The 23,660-nt window shown below is 33.9% G+C and overlaps 2 protein-coding genes across 2 annotated transcripts in view; one reads left to right on the forward strand and one right to left on the reverse strand.

The window, feature by feature from the left end:
* LOC111506210 (uncharacterized) overlaps positions 1 to 23,660 on the reverse strand; it is a 32,911-nt gene that overhangs the window by 6,424 nt on the left and 2,827 nt on the right. Inside the window, exons 5-9 of the mRNA XM_074183032.1 lie at positions 20,248 to 20,454; positions 15,796 to 15,865; positions 15,441 to 15,592; positions 7,081 to 7,287; positions 3,408 to 3,604 (exon numbers count right to left, since the gene is read on the reverse strand). Coding sequence (XP_074039133.1) covers positions 3,408 to 3,604; positions 7,081 to 7,287; positions 15,441 to 15,592; positions 15,796 to 15,865; positions 20,248 to 20,454 — 833 coding nt within the window. The remainder of the gene's footprint in view (positions 1 to 3,407; positions 3,605 to 7,080; positions 7,288 to 15,440; positions 15,593 to 15,795; positions 15,866 to 20,247; positions 20,455 to 23,660) is intronic.
* Positions 8,693 to 10,622, forward strand: LOC111506200 (uncharacterized). The gene is made up of 2 exons (XM_023161207.2): positions 8,693 to 9,161; positions 9,228 to 10,622. Exons 1-2 carry the CDS (start codon positions 8,964 to 8,966, stop codon positions 9,606 to 9,608), a joined length of 579 nt encoding a protein of 192 aa, XP_023016975.2. The 5' UTR covers positions 8,693 to 8,963; the 3' UTR covers positions 9,609 to 10,622.

Here is a 23,660-nt window from a genome sequence, read left to right on the forward strand (position 1 = left end):
ACCTATCTTCGAACTCATAAGTGTATGTATCATTACACGAATACATGTTCACTTGCTTCTTCAAACAAAAACGTATGTACTGCCAAATTCTAACTTAAATCTTAATAGAGTTTACGTCACATAGTAACGAATGGTCACCAATGATTTCGAAAGTCACCTTTGAATGTACATAATTTTAATTTATGTTAGGATAACAGATCTAACAGTTTTTTCGGTTTATACAAGTTGACTATAGGCTCGACTTGTATATACACCTTTTAATTTTGTTTTTTATTTGGTTTCAATTAGGAATTTGTTGGCATTCCCCATACTGACATTACATATTGAATTTTGGGATATACTAATGAAAATTTTTTTTTAAGTATTTCAATGGTACACCATTTCTTATTTTGAATAAAAACCCAATTATGGGAACATTTTTTAAAATTTTAACTATAGAATTTAATTGGATCTTTTGAATCGATTGATATAGACCTTTTTGATATAAACATATATGAAAATTCCTGAAATTTATGTGACATTTTATGGCACTGAAATTAATATTTCAATTTCTTGTACACTATTTCCAATGTAAATTAAAGTGGTGTCATCAGCAAACATTTGTAATTTACCAAATGAATTTACTGTAGCCCAAGAATTGAAAAAAACAGGTCCTTACAGTACTCCACACATTTTTTGTTTTGGGAGTAATTATGTCGCCTATATAGACATATTGCCTCCTATTGAATAAATAATTTTGAAACAGATTATAAACTAAACTCCATAATAATATGTTATGCATTAATTTTAGAATAATTTTATATTACACAGTATAAAATGATTTTTCAGGTCCACTGAAAGAACTCCACATTTTTGTTCGAATCTAAATCTAGCCGGAAGTGGGTTATGGCATCTAATACTGCGGACTCTGTGTCACTATTTTTGCGTAATCCGTATTGCCCATTATATAATAACACCGTCATTTCAAGATATTCAAACAATGTAGAGTGCTGGTTTCTCAAAACGCTTTCTCAAAAGTTACTGGCACAAGTCGGCTGCATCGATATTCGCCATAAGGTTTGTTATGGTTCTACAAAATTCAGGTTCTAGGACGTCAGGATCATGCGCAGTTGATATAAAGCGTTCTGGTTTATTGAGGATAATTTCGGACTGATAAATCCTCTGTTCTGGTTGCGACAGCGAAATGATCCTAAACTGTTTTGAACCGTCCCGAATCGTTCTTGCTCTCGAGGCTGAACTGTTGCTCATGCGCATTCATGTGGAAATTTGTTTGGGCTATTTGCTAGGATGTTTTTTTATTTATTTGATTTGAATAATTGATGATTGAGGGTAGATAACATTTGAACTGACTATAAGAATACGCTACATTACAAAATGGACATGATCAATAGTATGTTCTCGTCTTCATCTCTTGATATATACGATAGGTGGCACAGTGGTCTCCTCAAAAGCGTTCTGTCTGGTTTAAACAAGTGTCCGATACTATTTCGGACCGTGAGATTTTTTGTTTGTACGCATCATGTCTTGCGCAGTTTCCAAACAGTTTCGGATGTTAGAACCAGAACAAACCTATAAATAGACGTCGTTCGTAAATCTGGTATTGTCAGATTTAATACAATCCTGCCAAATGGACTATATTTTATTATTTGAAAAGGAATGTGGGGACAATTTTTCGTAGATTTATTTTTAAAAGTTTACAAAATATTGTATTTTCAAAATATTCTATTTCAATTATCAATCATACCGTTCTAATAGTGTGGTATATTTTCTCCATGATAGTGCTATGGAGCCCAATACATATATTCATTCTGCTGGCAACAGTGGGTCGAATAAAAAATTTCAAGAGGGGCACGAAAAAATTGCGAAAGTTATAAACAATTTAGTAAAAAAAGGGGGGTTTGGTTTTTTGCAATTATCTCGGAAAATATTAAGATATCCGAAATTTGGATATTAAAAAAATGCATTAATTCAATAGAATTTTTCACTTTTTAACGTCTTTGATTATTAATAACAAAGTGGAAAATCTATTTTTTTTATTTTTCCGAGATATTTGCAAAAAACCAAACCCTCCTTTTTTTACTGAATTCTTTATAACTTTTGCAATTTCGTCATTCCGAATCAATTGAGCCTTGGATCATAATTTTCGGTGCCCTTGGACAGAAGTTCCAACAAAAGTTCCATACTATAAAGGGACAGCCAGCATTTGCATTTGCGTGGCCGGCAGGCACACAGAACAAGAAAAATGATTCATCAAAATTCAGTCAGATAATCCCCAGCTCCAAGAGGTAGATGTGGCGATTTTTTTGTGATTCATTCTTTGTAATATAAATGCAGAATGTACAGTTTTGATAACATAACGAAATTCATGGTTTTTTCATCTTTTATCTGATACTTATAAAATTAACGAATAAAATTAATAAATGAATATCGCTACAATTTCACGTTATTATATTCAGGAAAAAAGTAAGGAACTAGTAAGTGATCTAAAAATTCATTACCATTTTACATACTTTAAACGGTTTTCACAATTGATAAAAGTTATTTCTATTGATAACCCTTCTCGATCATGTGTTAGGAATCACACGTTAAAAGGTAAGACCTCGTTAGTCCCTAGCTCGCACAAGTTTCTCAACTTCTGAGAGTTGTCGTTCGCATGGGGGCGACATCTGATTAACGGAAAAACAGATTTTAAACAGATTTAAACAGATGTGGCTTCGAACAAAGTGACTTTTGTTTATTATATTCTTATATTTTTCTGTCATGATTTTGCATTTTACTTTCATTTCTTGGAACATTCAAAATAATTCGAGGAGCGCGCCAAATTTATGTGCTACTTGGGCGCCAAAAGCTCTATAGGCGTCCCTGACTTACAAAGTTGGTTCTTTGCTCCTTAAAGAAATAAAACGTGGGGAAACGTAATGGAAGACTACTTCCAAATTAGTGTTAGGGCACAACAAAACTGCAAAGTCCACTAAATCGACGTGTTCTTGTGTTCTTTGAAATTTTCAAATACACGTCCGTTTCTGACTTACAGGGGGGTCAAATTTTCTATGGAACGCCCTGTATATGAATATTTCTTGTATAAATAATTTATTGTATAAACCATCATAGTATTATTGAATATTATGTCAAAGATCACTATTCAATAATAATAATGGTCTTTATTATTTCCAAAAAAAAGTACATATTTTTTATAATTTTTACCTAGAAATGAAATATTGGAAATAAAAGGCGAAGTTCAATTCATTCAGCGAGAATATCGCTGATGACTTGTTTCACCACTTAACCTTATTCTTCAATTTTTTTAGATTATCACTTTTTGAAACTTTTTATCGTGTTAGTTGTGAGAAACAGTTTGGGAAATTTGTGTTGATCGACGTTAATATCATATAAAAAAATCGGCGTACTTATCGAAATCTCTAAAAACGGGCTTCAGCAGTATCCGTCTATGGATGATCTTCTGTTTGACTTTGTCGACGGCCGCTTCACACAGATCCCTTGTCGAAGGATTAACCGATTGCCAGTTTTTGCCGCCGGTTCTCGGTAATTCTCTGACTTCTGGCGGAGGAGGGTCAACTTTCAAACTCGGCACTTTTTCGAGTTCCTAAAATATATTTTTTTTTTATTTTTGTGTTCAAGTCTCTTTGAATTCATAGTTATTTGTTACACAATACGATAAAGAAATGTTTCATGGACTAACTTTCCCAAGGAAAGCATTTTATCGAGGAGTATGGTATTCTACAGCTGTTGAAAAACTCAACAAAAACAATTCATTAACATTTGGGAAAGGGAGGTCTTGGCTTTTTACTTTTCCATCTTCATACTATATTGTATAGCAATCCTGTGAATGATACCTATCTGATTCGATTCCATAACAAATATTTGGAATACAAACTGAATCAAAAAAATGTTTTTTGTATAATTTTTAGTGTACATATAAACGTAGTTGTTTATAAAGTACTTTTTCTTTCATGTAAAAAATGTTTCTAATGAAAGTCAAAGAGGGCTTCCAGTTTGTGTTTGAAAGTTACCCATTTCCATGCACATCTTTGTATAGAGTTCCTTTTTTTGAAATAGAATGCTTCCTTCCTTTCTTTAAAAGATTCCCACATTTTTTTGTATGAAGATGAAGAAGTGGAAAGGCAAAAAGTTCCTTTTCCAAAAATTAATCTCTCCAAAAAATATATCTCTTTCAAATTGAATTCATTAATACTCTGTATCGTTTCAATAATATGGTCTGATGTTGTTATTGGATTTATATATATATATATATATATATATATATATATATATATATATATATATATATATATTAATATATATAAAACAATTAGTGGACACAACACTCCAAAAGTGGGGCAAACCGCGGACACGTGTTTCTGGCTATTGGCCTCATCAGCGCGGTGCAGCCAAGTGTAAAGATGGGCAACACTTGTTTGCCGAAAGAAGGAAACAACACATACGCATGGAGTCAACAACAGGAGCCAACCGCACATTTGTGGTTCCAGTTAGTGGTTCCCAGGCTACATCTAACATGACCACGTAGGCAGCTATAGCTACCTGCGTGACATCCGGGTCTAGGATATAAATACAAAGAGAGATTTTATCGAGTGGGTATGATATAAAAATAAAAAATTAAACAATTAGTAGACACAACACTCCAAAAGTGGGGCAAACCGCGTGGAACCACAAATGTGCGGTTGGCTCCTGTTGTTGACTCCGTGCATATGTGTTGTTTCCTGCTTTCGGCAAACAAGTGTTGCCCATCTTTACACTTGGCTGCACCGCGATGATGAGGCCAATAGCCAGAAACACGTATCCGCGGTTTTATATCATATCCACTCGATAAAATCTCTCTATATATATTTCAATATCAAATTTTATAAAAAGGATTTGAAGCTTTATATCTTCTATTAATTATTAATTGAAAAAAAAATCTTCTCTAGGTTTATTGTTTCTAGGCGTGTATGTTGATTTGTTTAATATATTGAATGTTAGGTCTTGTTGTGTTTTGATTTGTACTCGTTCCTCGATAAGTGATTTTTGACTGTTAAATTTATGGATGTTTAAGTTTTCCCAAATGTCCATGCGGTTTCCCTAATTGACTTGTTTTATGTTCTCTGGTGGGGGAAAGTTATGTTTGTTTTGTATGGCGTGTGTTGCGAGGTTTGATTTATATATTATTGGGTTTATATATGCCTTTTTGTGTTCATCGCACCTTTGAAAAAACTGATCCAATATCGATCGCTTTAAAAACACTTCACTTCACTTCACAATATTGCAGTCCTCAAGTTTTTTCCACATAATTTCAAAGAATTCGGAACCCATTCCCCATTCTTTACTTCCTTCGCAATGCACAATGAATAGTAGCGATCCTTTGTTTGCAGGCATGTTAGGCGTAGACATTCTCGAACCATCAGTTCACCCTTTTGTAACTGTGTCGTAAGTGTCATACCAAGTTTCGTCCAAATAGAAAATTTGCCGTTGTTCTTGTCTATATTTAGTTATTTGTTCTAAGTAATTGTTACGAAGTTCCACGATTCTACTGCTTTCCATAACTGCTTGACGTTTGTTTTATTATTTTAAATCTAAGTCCTAGTTTCTTTATCCAATTCTGAAGAGTTTAGTTACATCAGCTCACATTATGGCTGGAAGTATTCAATTTCTTCTTTATGATTTCAGTTGTAGGAATTTTATTTGGTTTTCTAATAGTCGTATATTGTTTTTTTCAATGATTTTATTAAATGAACATCTAAAGGTTTTGGTAATCCTGTATCACATCGCGTCTTGTGTTCATAAGGTTTGTCTATTTTACGTACAGCTGAGAAAGGAATTTCGGTCAAATGTTTGATGTTGCTTGTAATAGTATGTTTCTCTCGAAACCAAACTTGAGTTGTAGATTCTTATATACATTGAAACATACTCTCTGTGTTTCAATATTCAAATGCATCCGAATCTTATTCACTGGTATCTCTTTTTCGCATTGTTCACCATAGCTATTGGAATCACTACACTGGAAAAGGCTGCGTTGTTATCACGCTCGTTATAACTATTAGTACTTGTCCAAGGACGCCACATTTCAAACAGATAACAAAAATTTTGAGTAATTATAACTGCACCATTATCGAATGTCAACACTCAAATCGCAATCAGTCCCTGAAATGAACACGACGGCGATAACCATCCCCGCATGACCGTAACATGACTTCAAATTCAATTTTATGACTCTTCAGCCAATAATAAAACTCGGTTAGTAAATATTATCCAATACGAACCGACAAGTCTACAGTCCACGTTGAATAGGTCGCTGCTGGTTCATTTCATCTATGTATTGGTTTTTTTTGCCTTTGAGAATGCCGCACAATATCGTTTACTTCGACTATACCAAAAATACTACAACTGTCAAGACTAATTTACGACATAACACTCAAAAATGGGACTAAACCGTGGACTAGTGTTTCTGGCTAGTAGCCTCGTTAGCGCGATGCCGCCGAGTGTGATTGGTAACACTTGTTTGCTGAAAAGTACATATATTCATGTTAGTTGTTGCCTGTGATCCTAAGCATCAGTTGGACTTATAGCGAAACCATGTCTTGAACAAAATTTATATTGATTTTTTTTTGAATTTTGAGCAATACCAATCGAACAATCATCAATGAATACAAACCACTCGTCTAACAGACTCATTGTTTTATGATACTGGTTGTTCTCATGGTATTGCTGAATAACAGAGTTTAAAGTGTCAGTCTTTGTTTTCTTTTCAGAACTAATAATTTCTTTTGACAAGACCTGCGTATATTCAATATGCCTGTTTCGACAATGCTTTGTCGAAACAGTCCCAACAAATGTGTACTTCAACTAAGTAAGTTAATAGTAAGTAAGGTTGATAGCAATAAAAGAAATCGACATTACAAAAGAATTTGAAAGTTCGAAATAGTGCACATGTTGGCAACGCCGTAACTTGTCATTTTGTGACGTCATTCTCTTCTCAACGTGAATATCATATAACACTGAAAACCTCGGCTGCGAAAGCTTTAACAATTTTGAATACATATTAGGTACGTTCGATAAATCACCCACCTTTACGGTAAAAACTTGATCGATATCATCTTCGAAAGTTCTCCAGCATACTCTCGTAGGATCGCAAGGGTCCCGGTACTGGTTGATGACGGCCTCGACATCAGACAACGACAAGAAGAACCTCTGCTTTCCGCTCAATGCCAGAGCATCCAGACCACGATGAAATTGCGACACTGTTATTCTGCCAGAGTTCAGAGGATCGAAATCCTTGAATAAAATTTTAGATCATAGGAAGAATAGGTATTTGGTATAAGTTCAAACTACAGTCTTTCAAATTGATAATAAAAATGGAAAATTTGATAATCTCAAAAATCGTACGTGTTTATGTGAGGAAATATAATAGGATCAAAAGGGGCTCATTTTACAATTTTTGATGTCCTCATTTGAAAGTTTATGTTTCAAATAGTAAATCTGCAAAAAATCTGAATTTTTACTCTTTATCTTCCCCCTCAAACAGAGGCGGCGTAAGGCGTTGGCAGTGTGGGCCACCGCCCACGGCCTCGCGGTGCAAAGGGCCTCGCGCCTCAAAGCCGAAAATAATTTTAAAAAATTATGGAAAATCCAAAAGTACACGTCATGGTTTTTTTATAGATAATACAACCTAAAGGTATTTAACTCTTCGGAGCACGAAAGCATATGAAAGAAAAATTTCTGAAAATATTTTATTTTCTGATAAATTATGTTTTATTATAAAATTGATTCTTTAAAAAATTATCATCTTTGTCGTTTCTTATCATTCGTTTTAATTTAATCTGGCAACAATACTTGGCGTTGAGATGCAATCGCGAGGAATCCCCGGTCAGAAACCTCGGGACTTCCCCTTAAAAGAAAACTAATCAAAGTATCACATACCTATGCTGCGACGCAATCTCGCTCCATGTTCCTATAGTATAATTTCTAATAGTATTTGATGTGAGACTAAATAAAAGTGTTACATAGTTTCAAAACGATAAAAAGTGTTTTATAAGTAGAAATTCGAATTGTGCCGTGAAGAAAAATAATAACATCTGTGTTTATTTTATGTATCAAAAATAAGGTAAGAACAGAACTATTCTATACTTACACTAATATTTTTATAGTTTTCTTTACAAAACATTACATGATTAAAAATTATGTCTAGATATAATTTATTTCACTGGAATTGCCAGAATCCACCTTTTTTTTCGTTGTGCGTATTATATTGTATTAAACATATATTTCGTGAAATATTGAAGTAGATAATATTCAAAGTAATATTATTATGTATTATATTCATCCAATTTTTATTCAAACTCATTTATCCAATTCTTTATAAGTTAATTAGAGGTACCTAAAGAAAGAGAAAATTACCATCAAATGTTATTATTAATTTTTTAACACGTTACGGATACAACACTAAAAGAGATAGAGATAAAGCAAGAAAATGGGAATCTGGTTCAGAAAAAAGAAAAAGAAAATTTTTGTTTTCTTAATTAAAGTGATTTTGTCTGGGGTTTTAATACGGCGACCCAGACATTTTTTTTTATCACTTTTGAGTCGATTTTTTTTTTCAATTTTGTTGTTTAATGTTCCAAAAAAATACATAACTAGAAGTTTTGGCGTTTCTTGAAGAATAAAAAATAGTTCAATTCGATTTTTTTTTCAGTTTATAAACCCTTCTTCTTGCATCATCAGAGAGCCTGGCGAAATGTACCTTGCCCACATTAAATTTAGGTCTTGCGCCGCCACTGCCCTCAAATTAATAGTTGAATGTGGCGTTCACCGAAACGGGGCGTGGTCAAGCTTAACGTCACATCAGTCGACCCGGCAACAAGGGAGTGCTGGCGGATAAAGCGAAATACGTGTGCTAAAGCTGTAGAAAGCAAGTTGTGTGTTGTTTACTGTACTGTGTCAACTGCGTGAATATGAATAATGATAAAAAAGGACGGTACAAGTATTGCATCGTTCCTAAATGCAAGAATTCTTCGGTAAATGCACCAGACAAAATTTTTATTTCACTGCCAAGTAACTTGAAATCACGAAAGTTATGGCAGCGCGCTATGCGGAGGGCCGACTTTGTATCTGTCAAGGGGACGCATTTTTGTTGCGAAGATCATTTTAATGTAAGTATGAATGATAATGATTATTAAAAAAATATAGTTTACTCTGAGCACTACTTTGAATTTTAGGTTGAAAAAGACTTAGAAAATTACATGTATATCAAAACTATGAAAGTGGGAAAAATTATATTGAAACCAGGCGTAATTCCGCATATATTTGATTGCCAGATTGATACACCGACGGCCCATACATCTAAAGCTCCACCGTTTGTTCAAGAAAAGGAAAAACAAATTTTGTTAAATACTTGTAACGAAGATATCGCTGAAAGTCAAAGCATGTCTGATGAAGCAGGTACACAGGAAAAGACCTTTGATGTTGGAATTCAAGTTAATAAACATGTTTTTCGAAGATCAAAAGCTACACAGACCGTAAATATTATACGCCACCGAAAAAGAAATCGTTCTAAAGAAGTAGAAAATACTGAAAGTATTGGAAAAAATTACGACTAAGCACTCCCGAGGACAGTGACTGTTCGAATACATCAGACATGCCTTCTGTTGATACATCATCAGATTCTACTTTGCCTGGAATATTTTTTAAAAACTGGAATTCAAAAAACAATATTGAGCGAAGATCTATTTACATCATGGAGAAAAATCCAAAATTATGTCTTGCAATCACAAGGGACTCTTTATTTATTATACCTAGAACGTTTGTCTCAAAAATGCCAGAATTGACATATACATTACTTTGAAGAAAATTAAATTGAATTGACGATAGCAGCGATTCATAATAATTTCCAACTACCCCAGTTGCCACCGCTCGAAGCTCGTTTGCCTGGTGTGACGTCAAGATGTACCGCGGGCGATCTCACATTTTCAATTGCTCTTGCTCAGTTGTTAAATGACATATAAACCGGAAACTTTTGTGGGATACTTCGGAGATGATTTACTTTTATAATATATAATGTTCAATAAAAAACTAAATTAGCCTGAATGAGCCCATTGATTATGTTAATAGGTTATTTTGAGCTCATAGATATTTTTAGATAAAAGAGGATTTTTTTAAATAAGCATCTGATGTTTCACGGGACTATTACTCAGATAGTTGAAAACGAAATTCCTATAGCCGGAATAGTATGAACTAGGTGTGTGAATGTTTTTTTACGAAATTGTGACAGATATAGATGTGTCTCTTCTGGTGAAGTTGTTGAGTTTTTGCAAGGATTTAATGAACCGTCTGTCAAAGTTATCACAAAAAGTGCTACGAGGAGAAGACACAAAAAGAAAACATACAAAAATACGAAAAAGATGAAAAAATATTTTTGCATTTTTCCATATTTTCTTCATTATTTTTTCAGAATTGTTATTGCATCTGTATTGTTTACATATACTTGACATTTCACTTATTCATTAATTCACTTTTTATACGGTCACAAACATTTGTTTTCTTAACAAATAAAAATTCAATATGTATATACCTACCCATTGTATATTTTTTCTCTAAATATTTTTTCACATAACTCATGCGTGCTGTTATTTTCAGTTTTTGCAAAATTTTCAATTTTTCATCAATTTTTATATATAGTCAGCTGGTATACTTGAAGACTGGCCATAAATAAAATCATCTGAAGAAAAAATTCATTCAGGCCAGTCTTAACTCCCTACACTGTAGATTAATGGACTGACACCTATCAGAAAACAACTACTCCCCTAGCTTATATAACGAAGGGCGTTGGATTATATCCGACAGTCAGTGCAGGATTCTTCACTGAAGTTATTCCTGCATATGCTGTTGGCGATACAACTGTCGCAATAGATTTTCAATTATTGGAACACACTTGCAGACCATTTTCGGGCTGTTTACCACTTGTCAGTGCGAGGTACTGTCTATCATCAACATAAAGTCAATGATTTACGATAATTGAAAATCTGACACCTATCGGATATAATCCAACGCCCTTCGTGGTATTATCCAGGGGAGTAGTTGTCTTCTGATTTAGATGATTTGATTTATAGCCACTCTTCAAGTGTGCCCACTGACTATATGTGAAAGTTTCCTTTCCTTATTCGACGAATTGGGAAAATTTCGGATATGGAATTGGGCAAATTTCGGATACAAGGTTGGTTACCTCGTTCACAGGCAAATGGGGCGATGACAAACCTGTTATTTGTTGTCCGCTTCAGCCTAGTTCGAGGAATGATACTCTGACAGAACTCGATTTTCAATTATCGGAAATCATCGACTGCATATTGATGATATACACTAGCTTGCACTGACGAGTTGCCAAACAACCCGAAACCGGTCTGCAAGTGTGTTCCAATAATTGAAAATCTATTGCGGCAGTTGTATCGCCAACATCATATGCAGGAATAACTTCAGTGAATAATCCTGCAGTGACACCTGTCGGATTTATCCAACGCCCTTCGTGGTATCAGCCAGGGGAGTAGTTGTTTTCTGATAGGTGTCAGTCCATTAATCTACAGAGTAGGGAGTTGAGACTGGCCTGAACGAATGGTTCTTTTAGATGATTTGATCATTTTTTATTTCATCTTTAATCTTTTTTTTTTGACAAACGAAGTACGTGTTTTTATATCATAATAATAAAGAATATAGCAGAAATTTTAAAAATTGTTCAGACCCTGCGTTATTGGAGGGCGCCAATTTTTCAAAGTTGCCAAGGGCATAGAAGATCCCTGATACGGCCCTAGTGTAGCGTTCCTTCTTTTTCACTTCCATAACGAATGTTTAGAGTATAGTTCAATGTTCATATTTTGAAGTAGTTTTCTTTTTCCTTTTTATTTGTATCAGAAAGAAACTTGTTTTCATTAGGTAGGTAGGTAGGTCTAAAGTGAGTGGGTCTATTCGACCCTCCACCGCAACCCATAAGGGTTTATTGTGGCTCACACCTATTCACACTCGGCCAAATAAACCCAGCTTCTTAACGAAGCCGATTAGTTTGTATGGCGAGTGGTATTTCAGGTATAGTATATGCTCTACTGTTTCATCATTTTCCAGACAGAGGCGACACACACTGTCTTCCGACAGTCCAAGTCTCTGCACGTGATGATTCAAATGACAGTGACCTGTAAGAAGGCCTGTTAAACATCGTAGTTCATCCCTACTGTAGTTCAACAACTGTTTGAAATCAAGCTTCGAAGGGTGAATAAACGCCTTGGAGTGAGCCAATCCTGGAAGATTCTGCCAGAAGTCCATAAATATTCTTGCCATCCAGGTGTTCAGTGTTTGTTTGGCAAAGCCCAAAGCGATGCCAATGACTGGTCCAATGAAGCCGCTTGTAGCACCCTCCTTTGCAGGAGAGTCAGCAGCTTCATTGCCTTCCAGGCCAGTATGGCTAGGAATCCAGACCAGAGACAATCTGTTAAGTCTTCTTATCGAGGAGAGTTGTTTTTGGCAGTTTGCTACCAATTTAGACGTTGCTTGGTAGGAGCCAAGAGCTTCCAACGCCGCTTGACTGTCCGAGAATATTTTTATTGACTTGTGAGTGAGGTTGGATTTATCCAATCTCTCCGCACACAATTCAATAGCGTCAGTTTCCGCTTGAAATACAGTCGCATAAGTTCCTAGGCAGGTAGATAACTCTGTCCTGGATCTGCAACTGAAAACACCTGCACCAGAACCGGAAGGTGTTTTTGATCCATCTGTGAACCAACAACTATCTGCTCTTAATATTTCCTTCTTCCGGAGGATCCATTCCTCTCTATTCGGGAATAGTACTTTATAAGACAGTTGGAGGCATAAAGCCAGAGGTCATTTCCAGAATGCTGAGACTTCCAATGTCAACAAACAGTCTGTTGCACTCTGCACTAACGTTTCTTTACTAGAGGTCGTAAATGTTCTATCGGGTCATTTAAGCGACCCAATTTCAGCAGTTGGCTCTCTAGAGAGAATCTTGTGAATTCTTGTGCTGCGAGGTAAATCAGAGATACTCTCACAGAACTTTCTCCAAGACTCCCGTTTTGCCTTTCTAATTTCCTTGTTGTATGTCGTTAGAGAGGTTTTATAAAGCTTCCAATTACCTGACTCTTTAGCTCGATTGAATAGTCGTCGAACTTCTTTTCTTTTACTTTCAAGGCTTTTGTTCCACCAAGAAGAGTTGCGGTTATCTCTTTTGACCCTCAGTGGACAGTTCTCTTGATAGGATGAGATCACTGCTTCGCGAAATTGCGTCGCTACTGCGTCATTTGCGTCATTACAACTGTGAATAGTTCTGAATCCGTCATCAAAGTACGATTGGAGGGGTTTTTATACCCCCTTCATTAAGTACACATTTATTTATTGATGTATTTTTTTCTTCCTTCATTCAGGAGTTGCCGACTTTCTATACAGGGTGCTTTCTTATTGCGCTGAAAAAATTCAAGGACGTGTTCAGAAGCTAATTATATGAAAAAAAAACATTCCGGGTAGCAACGAAATCATTCAACATGGCGCCATTCAATTGTTTATAGATTATCAAAACACAGGGTTAACCGAAAATGAACGCAAGTCAAGAATTTTAAATAGGACCCTGTAAATTATTTCTTACCATTTTTGATCGGATATGAAATTCTGTTATCAACGATATAACACATATAAAATTTCGGCGAAAGAGCAATTTTCTTCAAATGCAATATGGAGGCACTATGACGTCATCTATAGAGATATTGCCAAACAACTTGATGCAGGAAGAAGCAAACGACAAAGTTTGCTGTTTTGTAATAAAAATTGAATAATTGAAATTATTTTACTTCCTATTTAGATTCTCGAGATAAATGTAGTAAAATATGGCATTTGAAAAAAAAAGACCAAGCACGTGAGTTAGTGAAGAATTAAAATTTTTGAATTTATAATCACAAACTGAGCGAACTTCGTCGTTTTTTGACAAAATTTCTAAAAATTTATATCTAATTGATACTGAATGAACTAAAAATAACAGGCTCAAATCTCATGAAAATCGTCTAATTAAGAGATATTTACAATAATAATATAGAAAAATATTTTTAGGGAAGTTTTACAACCTGCAACTTGGAAACAATGAATTTTGTGACCTATCTTTTGGAATATGAACTTTTTTTTAATGAAATTAGTTCCTGATTACGCCCCTACAAAACATCCTGTTTACTTTTTTCCAATTTTTCTTTTAGCACGATTTCTGACGATTTCTGCCTTTTTTCATTTTAGAGAAACAGCAACGAGAAAAAAGTTATCAATTACCGATCCTCCTATTACATATTTTTTGTTTTTTCTTTTGTATCAGTGGCTAAGAAGATACTGGAGTTCGGAAAAATCGATATTTTTCTCAGAAAACTACAGGATAAAGATTTTCGTATCAAGATTTATGCTCTAGATATGTTTTCGATGCATATATTTTCAACTTTAGGCGATTTACAAGCATTTTAAGGGAAAATAAGCAAGATAAGTGAGTTCAATTTGATAAAATCGTGGGGAAAGCATCATTCTGGTGGGGAAAGCACTATTATCGCAGCATTATTCATATCAAAATTTAGACTCCCGATATTTTTTCGATGCATATATCTTCATCTTTAGACGTTTACAAACATTTCAAAGGATACTATAATCTGTTTGATATTTATTCTACAATTGTATCATTCTACAAAAACAATGTTTGAGAAAAAATTTCAATCTACCTAGAACAGAGAGTTGCAGGGAAATATTTATTGAAAAGAGAATTCTTACTCTTACAAGTATGTATGTGTATGAATGTGTTATTTTTGTTAAAGAAAACATGTCATTATTTGAAATTTTTGATACGAATCACTCTCATAATACCCGCAATAAAAACAGTCTTCTCAACTTAATGACACGTTTTTCTTTCGTACAGAAAAATGTTCCTTTTTCTGTAATTAATATTTATAACAAAATACCTGATTCCATCAAAAACTTGGCTGTTAGAAAAATGAAAAAGGAACTAAAAATCATGCTTTTATCGAAGGCTTATTATTCGGTAGAAGAATATTTCGCTGATAGACTTTGAATTGTCTGCCTGTTTATATTCTTTGTCTGACTGTTTTGTATACTTTTACAATGTTATTATTGTATTATATGTTTGTCTGAAATGTCTTGTAGTATGCAATATGTTTATTTATATATATATATATATATATACTATATTTTTAATTTTTTCTCATTTTATATTTTTTTATTTATTTTTTATTTTTTTGTAATTTTTATCATACTCCTTTATACATTGACATGTTCTACACCCGTAAGGGTCTTTGTACCAAATAACTAATAAAGATAATCTATCTCTTATCTATCTATCTATATTTTGTCTGAGACTATCGAGTTCAATATTTTGTCGAAAAATATTATATTCTCACCTTGAAGAATTCGCAAACTCTCAGCCTGTTATTCAGTACGTGGGATTGGAACATCGACATTATGGTGAGAATATGTTCAATTTTCTTCGGTTCATTGAGTGCTGGATGGAAAATAGTCTGCTTTCCAAAAAGCTGAGAAGCTGAGATTTTACCTACAAATCAATATGTTTTGTTACTGGTGTATTCGAGTATGATTTTATTTCGTAAATCATACATTGTTCGTAAAAATATGTCACAAAGGAAAAGGAAAAATTTATAAAAATTTTATTGTTTTGTGATTATCAGTTTGGCCGATTTATTTTCCTTCACTAAAATTTCTCATGTAAGGTTTTTGGAAAAAGTATAAGCTTTTTACCTATTTCTGGCCTTGGTAATTTTGGTAATTCTGCATTTATAACTCTTCCAGGAAAAAGGCTCATTATATCCTAAAATCAACAAGTTATTAAAGGAGTTTTGAATATTCCAAAAGAAATTAATGTCTTGACGCATAATGATACTTGTCTGGAGTCTTAAACATTCCGAAAGAAATTAAAGAATTGTTTTAATGATACTTGTCTAAGTCTGAGACTGTTTTGAAAATTGTTTATGAAATGAAGTATATGTTTTCTTTTGAAAAATGTTTTCAAGCTTTGAGTACACTCTAGTATCTCGAAAGAATAATACTATTTGACAAAAAACTATTCCATTCAAAATCTTTTGAGGAGAGGAACTTTTTCATAATGAAATTGAGTTGGAAAATATTGAAAATTCACTGATTTTGGAGCCCGTACTAAGACTTTGAAGGTTGTTACTTCGTTTTTGAAAATATACACGTTACACTACCAAGCGATAAAAAATCTTTTAATAAATATTCTTTCAAAAAAGCTTCGTGAAAATGTTTTCTACAAATAGCCAACTTATAGTCTAGAAGTACCTATTTCCTCTTGTGTAAATTTTGAAGTAATTTTACATAATCAACACTTACAGCTACCGCACTGAGTCATGGCCGGTGGGAGAAATTGTATCTACGTAAAGTTTGGTTCGGTGTATGATAAAAAAAAGCATTAGGAAAAAGGAAAAGTAACTTTTGTTTGCAATTTTACGTAGAACGGATTAAGGGGTAAACAATAAATGGATATTAAAATGCCATTTGGGTTCTTGTAGGTATATTAAAAGCAGTTTATGTAGAGGCAAATTCGGATGAAATAAGATAAGATTAGATAATATCGGATAATTTATTTCACCACGTTACATAATAAAATGTTTGTAGCAAGTCAAAAAAATAGCATGAAAGTAATTTGTTAACAATCAAAATATTATGAAAACAAACGAGAAACACAAATACAAAAAACAAAATTGAGTATGTATGTTGACGTTATTATAAACATTTAAAATGATTCACGTATTCTTCGACAGAATAGAAGCAAATCTCAAAAGAAATTTTTTTATTGTTTCTTTTAATTTGGACATACTAAGAATTTTGAAACTATCGGGAAGATAGTTGTAGAGGTTGAAATTCAGTGTGTTCTTTTGTGATTTACTAAAACGATTTGTTCGATTATAGTGATATTTTAATAATAGTTAAATATTCTAAGAAAAACAGTACTAATTATATTTTGTGACCAATAAACGAATATTATTCCATTTGGGTTCTTGGGTTAGTTCGATTTCGGAACTAGAATCTTCTAGAAAGGTTCTGCTTCCCACTTTATTTTGTGATCACAGCCATTCTTCCACTCTTCAGCACTAAATTCGTCAAAAAATGTTGCTCATTAATGTTCGACATCCCTAACATGAAAACACAAACTTTTTTGTCCTACGTATTGCTTTAGTTATGCCCATACTAATTCGATGGGATTCAAATCTGGGTGGTAGGGAGGTCGTAAGACACTATGTCCATGTTGAGTTGAAATTTCATCTATCTCTAACGTTTCAAATTTTGGCTTACGTAGGTTGTACAAATCAGGTTTTAACATATTTGTGTCAAAATGAATATTTTTAGACCTCAACCATTCTATCATATTTTGTTTTCTACTGTTAGAGGTCGGTGCTTTATCTTTCTGAACAATAACCACGACTGAATTTGGAGGTAGGTTAGAAATCAATTTTACCACCAACCATGTTTCATAAATGGTAAAATTCGTGATGGTAGTCTCTGGTATTTGAATTTGATTTGAATAATAATCAATCGTTGTCCTTTCAAAATGGACCTAGCTAGTCCTTCATTGGAGAACCAACAAGTAGCAACGGTATGCGAAGCATAAGTATATGTTTAATCCATATATACAATCGTTTGGTTCAATTGTCTGTACGATTTCATGACACGTAAAAAAGCTATTCTTAATTGACGAATATCATGTCTCTCCTTTAATATTTTTCTATTTGATTTCGTTTTTCTCCAACGGAACCTCATCGATTTTACTACTTTACGAAGATAATCTTCTTCTCCTGTGGCTTACGTAGGTTGTACAAATCAGGTTTTAACATATTTGTGTCAAAATGAATATTTTTAGACCTCAACCATTCTATCATATCTTGTTTTCTACCATTTAACAAAGAAACGAACAGAAAAAAAATTCAAAGAGATATTACTCTCAACTATAATAATAAAGTAATCACAGACAGAGATCATGTTGCGAACATATTTGGGGACTATTTCTCTTCAGTAGTAGAAAATAGCTTAGCAGACCATTTTGGCGACAGTAGATCATCCGTATGCACGATTTCTGTAATTGAATCGAATACTTTTTTCTTTATACCCGTTAACGAATGTGAAATTGACGCAGTAATTAACAATCTAAAAAATAAAAAAAAGTACATGAATTGATAATATATCAGTGAGAATTTTAAAAGAAATTAAGTTACACATTTCAAAACATTTAGCTTATTTGTTGAATCTATCAGTCACAAGTGGCAAATTCCCTTCAATTCTAAAAACAGCCATGATCATACCAGTTCATAAGAAGAACGATACATCGGATATTACAAACTATCGCCCCGTGGCCCTGCTAAGCATTTTCTCAAAAATTTTTGAAAAGGTTGTGAATGAGAGAATATTAAGATTTTTATCAAGGTTTAAGATCCTGTCCGATTCTCAACATGGTTTTTGCAAAGGCAAGTCCACTCAATCAGCTACTTGGAGATTCTTAGAAATCATATACGCTTCTTTAGATAGGGGTAAGCATGTTGCAGGAGTATTCTTCGATCTGTCACGTGCGTTCGATTGTTTAAATTTAAAATTCATCTAGAGCATATTATATAATCTAGGATTTAGAGGGGACTTCCTAGAATGGATCATTGACTTTCTTACAGATCGTAGGATGTTCGTCAAGATTAAAGATATGAAATCAGACTATCACGATATATGTTCTAGAGTTCCTCAAGGCTCTGTGTTAGGTCCGCTGATCTTTCTGTTGTTTGTAAATGATCTGCCTACTTATTTCACCAGTAATGAACATGCTCTCACTCTTTTCGCAGATGACACGTCTTTAGCTGTATCAGCAAAGAGTCAGGAGGAATTAAAACCAAAAACAGAGCAATTAATATCACTGTTCTTAAATTGGTGTGAAAGGAACAATCTTATTGTAAACTTGACCAAAACAAAATATATCTATTTTAATTTAAAAAACGATCTGAAAAAGCAATCGTTTCCCTTACTAATCAATGGAATGGCACTGGCATGCACAAGTTGTACAAAATTCCTTGGCGTTCATGTAGACAACTGTTTGAAGTGGTCTGACCATATCACAGTTGTTTGTAAAAAAATCAATCAAGGGTATTATGCAATCTCAAGAATTAAGAATCGTATGCCTTTTCGCGCCATTTTAGATGTATATTACAGTCTGGTCTATAGCCATCTAAGTTATAATGTGATCCTATGGGGAAACAATGTTGACAAAGATAGGGTTTTCATTGGAGGGAATCATGGAGGGAATCATGCAAGACATTTTTCATTAGTCATCAAATTTTAACCTTTCCCTGCATCTATATCTATAAAATACATTTATATGTTCGCGAATGTATAACAGACTGTACTAAGAACTCATTCTATCATAGCTACCCAACTCGATATGCAGAGGAGTTGAGCATTCCTAAACATAAAACTATAAAATTCGAACATTCTCCCAAATATATGGGAATAAAATTATTCAATCGGTTACCAGACCATTTCAAACAGATGAACACTGTAGTATTTAAAAAAGCAGTTAAAACATTGCTTCTTTCTAAGGCCTACTATAGTATTGGCGTATAACTATTTGTAATAATTCTATGAAACAAACTTTTATCGGTGTTGTCTAAATCGGTTTTAGGCTTTTTCCTATTCTTCGTTTTAGTTGGCGATTTTATAGAAGAACTTACACCTCGTTCTATATCCCTTTGTTCTGTAACAATTATTCGAATACTTCTTTCTGAAACACCTGATGCAGCAATCACTCTTTCGTACAACTTATCCAATGGAATGTTAAGTACCCCCGACGACTTTTCTTTCTTCATATATTTAAATATATTAGAAACAACTTCACGAGTTTTACTATTTAAAATATGTTTATGCAATTTACTTTTAAACTCCATCACTAACTGAATACGGTCCTGAATTTGGCTTTTTACTGTTCGAATAATCTAACAGACTGATAACAGATTTCTACACATCTACTGCACATCTTGAGGGAGGGGCTTCTCACCGGCCATGACTCAGTCCGGCAGCTGTAGAAGTAGGTATATTTTAGCGAATAAAGATTATTATTATTATTATAACTAAAGGTTTCAGTCTCAAACTTGGTCATTTTTTGGTATGTTTCTCACGACTCTTTGCATAAATAAACCTCACCCCGCTAAGGTCCAAAATCCCATGGGCATTCAAGTATTGAATGACCTGGTTTATGGCTGCAATAAAAGCTACGTAGTTAAGGGTATAACTATCCTTGATATATTTCTTCACTAAGAGGTTGAAATCATCGGCAGAAAGAAGGATATTCAGGTAGGCCAAGATCCTAGCGAAATGGGCCACTGTAACCGTCCCATTGTTTTTGGATACCTGCGGGATTCAAAATGAAAACAATAAAGGGCCTTCCGAGAAATATGTCAGTAGTTTTTGATGATGATTGCAGTTACAATATTCACCCAGGAGTGGATTAAGTAAAGACATAAGTAACGATACCAACATATTCTGAAGTACATATCATGATTATTATTTTCTTTTGTCATAAATCTATGCTGTATTCAGAACATAAATTAAAAGTTGAATTTGTTCAATAATACACAGTTGAAAAAGCTAGTGTACAGGGTGAGTCAACAAGATTCTCTCGGTCCGTTGCTATCAGGGAAAACAATTTTTTGAATTGCTCAATTTTTTTTCGCATGAAACATTTCATACAAATGAAAAAATATAGGGTGTTCCATTTTAAAAAGTTGAATTATGTCTGTTTGAAAATGAGTGAAACTTGACCGGTTTTACCGGTCAAGTTTCACTTTGTTTCCGAAAGTTGAGATTCCAGAAATGATCATAGTGATGTTGACTCACTATTCCTAAAAAAGTCCACTTAATTGCTATAGACATGCGGGTGGTGAATTAAAAAAATATTTTCTCCAAAATAGGTTTTTCTGGAATAACTTGGCAATGCCGCAATGGAAATTCGAAAACAAAAATTTCTCATAGAGCTAAAAAAATATGGAATCAAATGACGTATTCATACACTGGGTGTTCTATTTAACAAAATATAACTTTGGTTGGCCACGCTCGGCTGCGAGAAAATAATTTTAAAAGATAGTATTTATCAATATGACTGCAAAATAAAACTGAACAGTTCGAAAAATGGTTTCATCTGATGGCAATGGACCGAGGGAATCTTGTTGACTCACCCTGTATAATAAAATACGTGTTACATTTTTGTAAACTGTTGTGTAAAAACCTCTCGATAAAGCGTTATTTAATATGTTTCACAAATTGTTTTCAAGCATATCAACAGCTGCTATCATTTATTGTTTAATTCAGTCAATGGAAGTTCGGTATACAGACTCTCCCATAAATTAAGAAATGCATTCTATGAAGTCTAAATAATTTTCTTTCATAAAGAGCAGAGACATTTTTTCCAACATTTTTAATAAGAGTTATGTCACATTCAAAAAGTGACTATCCTGAAACACTGCTAATAAAAGAATTATTTTTTTTTCGAGGAGATAGGAACACTGATTAGTGACAGATATTTGATTTTTTTTCTATGTGACACCATTTAGATTAGATAAGGTTTGATCATGGAAACGATTACCAACTGAATGACCTGTCAAATCGGATAACTTATTTTGTATTTTGTCAATTTCGAAGATTCAACATATCATCTGATGAATTTCACTAGTTCGGACTTCCATTGTCTAATATATAAAATGATTTGAAATCCCTTAAGCAACTAAAATAGAAGAATTAAAAAATGAATAGCTGAAAATGACAATTATATTAGGCAAAAATAACCTGAAATGAAATAATAGTGAAATAAAATACAAGTAAAAATACAACGATTGAACAAAAATTAGAATCAAAGAAATAAAAATGAAAATAAAAAGTTGAGAGATTCCAAGCCACGTTAGTTCACGTTTCGATTGATAGTATCTACAGTCGTCTTCGGGTGATGACTGGACTGATTCCTCCGAGAGATGACTATTTATGGGTCGTTCGAGTACTTTCACTTATCCCCGCTTTCCATTTTTTCCACTTCACTGGTTCAGTGGGAGATGACCGTTTGGCAGGAGTTGGTCATTTTTCGCTTGATGATGGGTTTCCATATGTTGCGTATCTCTACGTTAGCTTGGCTGGATACGTTGTTGGACAACATGTATGCGGCTTCCTTGAATTTTCTCCTAAACCAATGTTCCTCTCTGTGTATGATCTCAGCTTGGGACCACTCAATGTTGTGTTGATGGGTCCAAACATGGTCTGCTATTCCTGATTTGCTGGTTTCCCCTCGCTGTGTGTGTTTCTTGTGCTCGGCAATGCGAGCATTCAATGGTCTCTTAGTTTCACCAATATAGGATTTTCCGCACTCACAAGGTACCTATCCGGTAAATGCAATTCTTGGAATCGCAGTCCGCGTTTGGTGGCCTGGTTTTCATGAGGCTGCTACGGATAGTGTTACCGGATCTGAAGCAGGTTTTGATGTTGTACTTGGAATCAATTCTTCTTATCTTCTCCGATAATCCTCTGATGTAGGGAAGTGCAAGCACTGGTTGTGACGGCTTCTCATCCTTGCAAGGCTCCTGCTGTCTTTTAGCCAAAGTCTTTTCTACCATCGCTTTGGAGTAGCCATTCCGTTGAAGATCATTTTTGATGATGTCTAGTTCCTTCTCGAGACCTTCCTTCGTATTACAGAGCCCGAAAGCACGGTCTAATAGAATCTTGGTGATTCCTCTTTTAGTTGATTGATGGTGGTTGGATGCGTGGTTCAGATACTGTCCCGTGTGAGTGGGTTTTCGGTATACAGATGTTTCCCACTTAGTGTCGGTCCTCTTCACCATCTCTCGGAGGTATCAGTCCAGTCATCACCCGAAGACTATTGTAAATACTAACAATCGAAACGTCGTGAACTAACGTGGCTTGGAATCTCTTAACCTTTTATTTTAATTTTTATTTTTATTTCTTTAATTTCAATTTTTGTTCAATCGTTCTATTTTTACTTGTATTTTATTTCACTATTATTTCATTTCAGGTTATTTTTGCTTAATATAATTGTTATTTTCAGCTATTCATTTTTTAATTCTTCTTTTTTAGTTGTTTCAGGGATTTCAAATCATTTTATATATTAGACAATGGAAGTCCGAACTAGTGAAATTCATCATAAAACATTGTCAATCACTTTCAAACAAACAATATCATCTGATCTATTGCTTTACTATCAATGGAGTGTAATACGAGGATTTAATTAGTTCATTCATCTATCTGAAAATTTCTACTACGTATTTTACTAACAAAATATTGAAATGCTACAACGATTTGTAATATCATCTTGTCAAATTTATTTTTCACTTTATACAATCGCATTCAGCTTAACTATAAGCACAATATAAACAATTTTTTTTACAGTTTCGACAAATTTAATCGTTCTGCCAAGTTGATATTTTGTGTTTTCAATTTAACCTTCATACCTGTAAATTTCTGAGACTTTATGATAAAAATTGCACAAACTTCAGTAGGGAAAGGAACTTTCCGAAACGGTTCACAATGGAAACAGTTACACTCAAGACCACTAGATG

This window comes from Leptinotarsa decemlineata, unplaced genomic scaffold, assembly GCF_025532065.1.
Source record: "Leptinotarsa decemlineata unplaced genomic scaffold, Ldec_3_MD MMD2_tig00026330_RagTag_RagTag, whole genome shotgun sequence".
In the NCBI taxonomy this organism is placed as follows: Eukaryota; Metazoa; Arthropoda; class Insecta; order Coleoptera; family Chrysomelidae; genus Leptinotarsa; species Leptinotarsa decemlineata.